This window comes from Siphateles boraxobius, unplaced genomic scaffold (genome assembly GCF_051911475.1).
Source record: "Siphateles boraxobius isolate OS27281-9 unplaced genomic scaffold, OSU_SipBor_1 9, whole genome shotgun sequence".
NCBI lineage: Eukaryota > Metazoa > Chordata > Actinopteri > Cypriniformes > Leuciscidae > Siphateles > Siphateles boraxobius.
The window spans coordinates 26,810,528-26,819,083 of NW_027509219.1; the positions used below are offsets into that span (position 1 = coordinate 26,810,528).

Sequence of the window (8,556 nt, forward strand, 5' to 3'; positions counted from 1 at the left end):
AGGTCGGCAGTCTTACCCATGATTGCGGTTTTGAGTAATGAAACAGGCTGGGAGTTTTTAAAAGCCTCAGGAATCTTTTGCAGGTGTTTAGAGTTAATTAGTTGATTCAGATGATTAGGTTAATAGCTCGTTTAGAGAACCTTTTCATGATATGCTAATTTTTTGAGATAGGAATTTTGGGTTTTCATGAGCTGTATGCCAAAATCATCAGTATTAAAACAATAACAGACCTGAAATATTTTAGCTGGTGTGCAATGAATCTAAAATATATGAAAGTTTAATTTTTATCATTACAATATGGAAAATAATTAACTTTATCACAATATGCTAATTTTTTGAGAAGGACCTGTATATATACATATAATGTGACAATTAATAATTTAATTCATCAAGAATGCATTAAATTGATCAAAAGTGACAATAAAGACTTTTACATTGTTACAAAAAATGTCTATTTCAAATACTTTTGGCATTTCTATTCATTCGAGAATGCTGAAAAAAGTATAAAAATCTCACAAAAATATTAAGCAGCACAATTGTCCAATATTGATAACAATAAGAAATGTTTCTTGAGCACCAAATCAGCATTTCATGGTTGTATTTCCACAATAATAATGTTTCTATTTAAATAACAGTATATCATTTATATAGATTAATGCAATTTGTAATATCGGAGAATGTAATTTCGACTTGTCTCTTGGTTTGTAAAAACAATCAGAAACTGCTTTTACAGTAATGCAATCCCAATAGAAGTCTATGTGGAAAAATACACACCTGTTTAGAAAGTAAAGTCACAATTCTTAACATTATGCATGTGTGAGAGTAGTGTGGTAAAATCACTTACAAACTTTGTCTGTGCAAACAAGTAATTTAAGAACTTGTAATCCGATAAACCCAATAACTTTCAGACAGTATGCACAAGGATATCAGAATGGTACTATTTTTCCATAGATTTTTCCACCTTTAACAGTTAAGCAACACTAACAAGATGGTTTAGACAAGCTTAAACACTAAATGACAATTTTTTTTACAGAGGATTTTATTTTTGTGCTTTGACAAAAATGTACTTTTCTGCTTTTAAACCCTCTGAAATGCCGTGCTCAAGTTTCTATAAACTGAGGCACTAGTCAAAATACTTTTCTTTCAAATTAATGAAAGGATGTCACATTCTTTTAATGTATATGAAGAGTGTGTTAGAAAGGCAACTGCGACACCCAATTATGCCGGTGTGTTGTGAAACAAAAGTGCTCGTTTAAATACATTAAGATTTCGTTCACACTTCATTTGCACACAGTTCATTTTCAGCCAACCTTGAGCGCTCTGGAGAGAGGTGGATTAGAACAGTAACAGCTCTTGTGTGAATGCGGCAGAAAATCAATGAGTGGTCTCTCGTTCCTCATCCTTTATGGCTTATTTTAAAGCATGTCTTGTGTATTTGACAGGTGCTTGAAAAAACAATCCTACTGCTGCCGACATGAATTAATGAAACCCACGTAGTCTGATTTGCCACTCAAAACCTCTTCTCTGTTTTTTTCTTACCAGTCACCTCATCACTTTCCTCACTCTCCTCCCCATCTTTTACATCCTCGAGCTCCGCCAAAGACTTGAGCTCTCCCTCCGGCTTCGGAGCCACCTTACCAGCAGTTTTGACGCCAGCCAGCGGTCCCCCTGAGGGCCCCCTGGTATCTGGAGGGGACGTGCACGCCATAACCAACCTGGAGTCGGAGTTGGAGACGCTGAGGCAGGCACTGGACAACGGCCTGGACTCAAAAGAGTCAAAGGAGAAGTTTCTACACGAGATAGTGAAGATGAGGGTAAAACAGGAAGAGAAGCTCGGATCCGCCTTACAGGCCAAACGGAGCCTGCAGCAGGTACAAACACACGGACATTGTTCATGAAACGGAAGGCAAACGTTTTTTTTTTTTAAATCATTTATAAATCCATTCTTACGTAAATTGTACCATTTGAATTTAATTCAACAATTTATGTAAGAATTGATTTACACAACAGCACACTGGAGGTTTCATTTCAACTTTGGAAGTCATTCATGTGATGTTGAACATATAGTATATATATATATGTAATTATATATAATTTTGATAAATATTCAGTTTATTAATTTTAGATGTAATAGTTTATCATTTTTTAATATAATATTATATATATAATTAGAATTTATTTGGATTATTATTGTTTTTTTTATATATATATATTTTATGACAATAAATAATTAACTTTTCAAGGTATTACAAGTGAAAGTCTAAGCACTAAATTGTTTTAGCATTAGTCAAACATTTTTTAATATATTAACCAGACAAATAAAACTGAAAAGGGTGCTACTCTTTTTCAACTATGTAGTGCAACAACACCATTCTTGAGTTTACACAGACATCCATTATGCTCGTGTTTCATAAATACGCCCTATTATTTCTTATATATGTTTCATCACATGTTCATTAGAAGAGTGAATAAACATCAGTTTATTCCCATGCCTTCTACAGGAGCTGGAGTTTCTCCGAGTTGCCAAGAAGGAGAAGCTCCGTGAGGCGACTGAGGCGAAGAGGAACCTGCGCAAGGAGATCGAGCGCCTGCGTGCCGAAGGTGAGAGGAAGATGAGAGAGGCCAACGAGTCACGCATACGGCTGAAGAGAGAACTGGAGCAGGCCAGACAGCTACGAGTGTGTGACAAGGGCTGTGAGGCTGGCCGTCTGCGTGCCAAGTACTCTGCACAGGTTAGTTCAATCCCTACATACAGTGTTTCTAAAACAAACGTTTAAAAACCTGAGCTAGTAACCGAAAGGTTGTGGGTTCAAAGGTGTGATTCAGAACTATTATGCCTTTGAGCAAACCATTAAACCACAGATTCTTCCACGGTGACTGTCCCTGTGCTATAAATGTACTGGAAGTGGCTTTGGATAAACAATTGTCTGTTTAATGATGCGTAATGTGAAGTGTGCTTAGATTGATGCAACATGACACCCTTCCCACACACACTTTCAAATGAACTCTCAGACTGGGTGTGGCCCTGCAAGTCTAATGAGATACATTTCATTTCTCAGAAGGAAACCGGGTAACTTCCTGTCAGGCATGTGTGCTTCAGACTAAACAAGAGAGAGACATCACTGAGATGTTTGTATTTCAGTCAGGACCACTTGAGTCAATAATACCATAAACAATCTTTAGTCAAATTTTAAAAATGTTATTTGCATGATTGTTAAAGTTACATTTGGCAGTGTGGCTCTGTTCTGAATTACCCATCCTTTTTCAGGGAACAGCAGCAGCTTCTGGGTACAATCTCCCATTTAAAACTGGGAAAGCAGCAAAAATCCCCCTTGAGAACAGAGCATGCATCAATGAAAACAGAATGACATTGATTAAGTTAAACAGAGTTAAAGGAAGAGCTAGGGGTGGAGGTGGGTTGCAAGCAATGCAGTGGAAGCAGCCAAGCAGGCAGACTGAGAATGCATTTAAATAAGGCACCCTGTTTGAAAGGAACCAATAAGTGCTTAAGAATCGGATCAGCTGATAGTTCTGGGTATTAGCTGATAGCTGAGCTTGACTATGCGGCCTGCCTGAACTGACGTTGTACGCTATATATTTGGTATATGGATGTTGGTATTTTTGTATTTCGTTGTGCATGCTGCCTTTTTGAAAAAGTAGTAAGCTACACTACAGGCTACTTGCAAAATGTAGCTACACGGATGCTATTTAAATCTAAAACGATTAATAGCAGCTGATATAATTTATTTTTACAATCAGAACAGCAATGATGATAGCATTAAACTATGACATATATAAACAAACTAATAAAATTGCTAAAATTGCAAGCAGAAAAACTGGTTAGTTTACAAGAACCATCTGAACTGAACCTATGATTAAAATGTATATTGAAATAAAGCTTAGATTGTGAGTTAAACTTTTTAAAAAGCCTGAAATAAAATTAAGTGTTAGCAGAAGTACTCATTTCTAAAATTAAAATTAATTAAAGATAAATAGAAATAGATAAAGATAAAATGACAAATGCACAAAAAATGACCTGAACTAAAATTAAAATAACGGAAAATCCAATTATTAATAATTACTTTAACAGTATATAATGAATACTGAACTAGCAGTGATTCACAAAAACAAATCTTTCCAATGAGAGAATACATGTTTTAATAAATTGTGCAATACGATGTAACTAAAGACAGTGCTGTAGCAATTTGTGGCCATCTTTTATCATCTTTATATGATGTATTTTCAGATTGAGGATTTGCAAGTAAAGTTGCAGCATGCCGAGGCAGACCGAGAGCAGTTGAGAGCCGATCTGATGCAGGAGCGGGAGGCACGGGAGCACCTGGAGAGCGTGGTCAAGGAGCTACAGGAACAGCTGTGGCCCAAAAGCTCCAGCAAGAACGGCACAGACCCACCACCCCCACCCGTCAAAGACTCCAACAACTAATCCTCTCTTTATCTCTTGACTCCGCCCAATCCACATCAACACCGCCCTGATTGACAGCACCAATCGCCCTATCATGTCTGCGGGTGAGCCCCGCCCATCTGCCTCTTAGCCAGCGCAAAACCGGAGTTTTCCTGAACGTTTTTTGAGGGAATTTAGACACGTTCTAAAAAAATGCTTTACTTTGAGAGTACTAAAAATGCACCTCGCCTCCAACCAGACATAAAAATAAAGAAGAAAAAAAATGCAAAAGTCCACATGGAAAGGAAGAAGCCAATAGCACAAAAGCTAACTGTGCCTGAAACTTAATACATTTTGAAATTAAGACTTTTCTATGATAAACAAATTGGTGATACAACGACAAATTTTACACAGCGATTTTTATGATGACCGAACAGCATGCTGTCCACCCCACATTGTTATTGAAGAGACAAGGACTCATCATCATCATCATCCCATCAGAAATTCCTGTTTCCTCGCTCGTTTCGAGGAAGTATGGTGAAAATCACTTCATAATAAGCTATTTAAGAGACTTGTTAGTGAGCGTGTGTGAGATAAAAACTTTAGTGACTTATCAGAGCCTCAAATTTACCCCTTTTTTACATGTACATACATGTCATGCTGGTTAAAAAAAGCCATGGAGACAAATAGTTACACACACTTGTATCTTTAACAATGTTAAAGAGATACTGGTCAGGAGAGTGTTGAAGGGCTTTGGAGAGCTAGAGGTGAAGAAGTTCAGCACTGTTGAAAGGGAGAGATACTTGTATTCAAATAAGTGTTATGATCAAGCCATGAGCACTTTCTTTTAATGGCAAACAAATGCTCCCCATCACAAGCTGTTGTGTGATACGCCACCAGTGCGGATCTTGGTGTGGAATTGGAGGTTTGTGGCTCTTGTTCTCCGTGACGGTTTGGGTTTTCTTCTCGTCACACTCGTGTACAGCTTCTCCGTGGGCTGAGGTGCTTACAACTGGCACTGCTCACGAATGTGGGTGGCCATTTTTTTTAGGAATAAACTAAAAGAATAAAAAAATACAGCTTCTAGGGCAGGAGGTATCATGTGATCAAGAACCACAAATTGTTCTTTTTAAGTAAATTATAATATGTAAATATGAAAATGTTTTTTTTTTCTTTTCGCTTTGTTTTTTAACTTTACAATAATGAATCGCACTTTGTCATTACAAAATAATGTCTAAATGCATTACGCTCCCACATTCTCCCACACATTTATCTCAGAGAGTTTTTAGTATTCCGAAGTATAAAAATGAAATAAACAATTTTGTTAATTATATGCCATTCTAATAAATGCAATGTAATCATGTGTTAAAGACAAACTATTGTAAATAAAACCGCAAGAATTAAAAGAAAAAAGGTTCTACATGCTTGCTTGCTGAAACGTGGATGGTGCACACTGCCGTCCCCTCAATCTGACTTTGATTCAACATTTATCATAGTTATCGATATATGATTATAATCGTTGTTAAAGTGTTATTGTTACTGTCCTGGATTCCTACAGGTTTTGAACATTTCTGAATCAAATTTAAAGCCGTTCAGAACGAATAGGACACACAAATTGTCTAGCATTGGTAAAAGGGAGTCAAAATATCAATGCAGGTGCTCCTCTTAACTGTGAGCAAGAGTGTATTACTGTGTACAAACAAGACGAGGATGGATGAATGAACGTAATAAATGCATTTTCAAAATCTCACACACTTAGCTGAGATAGATTTTGTTGAAAATACATATATTTTATAAGTGATTTATATACATTGGGTACAATGCAATCAGAATGTATGTTACGTTTTGGCTCTTTTCATTTTGTTGTTGATGTTGTTATAACGGATGTTTTTTCAGATTGTGTGAATATTTTATTGCTTACGTTCCTTCTTTCAATAGCAAGCTTATGTAATTTCTTTCATATGCATGGAATTTAAAAGAAAAAGATAAAGTCTGCCATTCATATATTCATTATTGGGCATTAAAACCGTATATGTAATTTTTGATTATGTTATGCAATATAAAGCGATTTTAACTACTTGTTTTAACTACAAAGGAAAACAAAACCCTCTCAACAATAAATTTCAGCTCTTAACAACCTTAAACGCAACATTAACGGTATTACTCATGGGCTAAATACAAACCTAACATGCATATGCAATGCTGGAGACCCTCAAGTGCCTGTCTTTGGGCCCTTGGGGTTCCAGAAGAGGAACAATTATTGAGCCCGTTTCCACGGTGACCGACTGTAAGGTGCATTGAATTGCTTCAGACAGCAGTCAGATGATGAAAGCGGGCCGTCCCATTTGCACTGTCATTTGGGGGAGCTCAGTGGTGCATTTTTTTGCACTCTTTTGCTCATCCCATTTTGCCAGAATGAACTTGACTATCATTGCTTAAGAGCAGCCGCAGCTTATTTGATAGATTTTAATGCCAGTTTGTCAGTATTCCTTAGATGTTTTTTCTTATAAAAATCGATGAATAATTAAATAAAAGAAAAATGCATAGCAGAATTTAATGCTCGAATTGCCACTGGTAAAGAATTTAAATCTTACACTAAGACAATGTAATGTTTAAATGTAAGTCAGAATAAATAAACTTTTCTTTCTCTGTTTTTAAGGAATAAAAAATATATTTAAGAGGTTACTTTTGCTATAGATGTAAAAAGAGCCTTTGAAATATGATATGATATGCCCTGACCTGTACATTGCAGGCTACAGCGGTCTAAAGGAAGCGCAGTGTCTTAACAGTAGCAAGAGGCTGTCCGTTTTTACAGACCAAAAAAATAAATTAATAAAAAAATGAAAAAAATTATTTCAGATGGGGTTGTTTTGTAGTTGTTTTTACACGCAAATTCATATGTGGTTTACTTTGTTTGCGGTTTTCTATGAAAAAGGGAGAAATTGATCACAGAGGCTCCTTTGCTCCCAATATAATATAAAAAATGAGGATTTTTTTTCTAAAAGAGCCATTTTTGCTAACAAAAAAGCTAAAACACAGCAATAATGACATAACATCACTGATAAATGAGCAGGATTAGCCAGTCTGACGATGAAAGTACAAATTCACCAATGTATATAGCTGTTTTTTTTTTTCATTTTACAAAAACTGTATCATAAATGTATATTGTGTTACTTTTTCTTTTTCAGAATGAGAAAAAAACCTTACATAATAGTTGTTATATTTTATGTTGTGTTTTTAAAAACAAAAAGAAAGAAAATGTTTTTAAAACAATTATTTCAAAGGTTGTATTCCCAATGCAAGCATATTCAGTCTGCTTTTTTCCCTTTTTTGTGCTACAAAAAATGATAGCAATGTTCAGTAGAATCTTTATGGTAAATGCCTTTCTTTTTTTCAGTTATCAATGTTTTGTTACGTTCAACTAAATATCAAATACATCAATTCTGGTTGAATCAGACATTCAGATTCTAGTTGTAACAGTCTGTTTTCTTTTCGTCCCATGCCGATATCATATTAGCCCTTCACTGCTGCTATAACAATATACTATAAACTTTGCAACTCTTGAAATTATTTTTATGTAAGAGATTAATGTATGCTTTCTTCTTCTACTGATGCCACTTATTCACCTAGATCTGGCCAATTTCTCCCTCTTAGACCTCTCCTCTCCCCTCACAAGGACTATAATGTAAGATAGAGAGCTCTACGAGATTAGAGTTGAAAGTAGTTCGGCTTATATACTGCAGTGTCAGGATGTACAGTGTATAGACCCATAATCAAAAATAAAGTTGTTTGTCCAGAAGTCTTTTGTTCTGTTTGTTATTTAATTTCTTTCTTTCAGTTTCTTTGAAATAACACCTAACCTATTCACACTTAGAAGTGTCTCTAGACATACCTCAATGTGAATTGAGGGGGGGGGGGGGGGGGGGGGTGGGGGGTGGGTGGGGGGGTGATCCTTTCTTTTTATCAAAGTGAAACACTGTCAAATAATCACAAAACAAGATTTTTGTGATTTTTGAAATATACTATATATATTTATGTTTACATATACATAGAATGTAATTAATAAATTAGTAATAATTAAATAATTGTTAATATAATTTATTTCATTTTCATGAAAATAGAAAATAGACACCCCACAATTACACAATAATATT

At 35.5% G+C, this 8,556-nt stretch overlaps 1 protein-coding gene across 1 annotated transcript in view; it reads left to right on the forward strand.

Annotated features, from left to right (window-relative positions):
* The window catches only part of skia (v-ski avian sarcoma viral oncogene homolog a), a 68,543-nt gene extending 60,342 nt beyond the window's left edge, over positions 1-8,201 (forward strand). The window contains exons 5-7 of the mRNA XM_077222816.1: positions 1,543-1,871; positions 2,502-2,732; positions 4,247-8,201. Coding sequence (XP_077078931.1) covers positions 1,543-1,871; positions 2,502-2,732; positions 4,247-4,444 — 758 coding nt within the window. The 3' untranslated portion in view covers positions 4,445-8,201. The remainder of the gene's footprint in view (positions 1-1,542; positions 1,872-2,501; positions 2,733-4,246) is intronic.
* Positions 8,202-8,556: the final 355 nt, after the last annotated feature.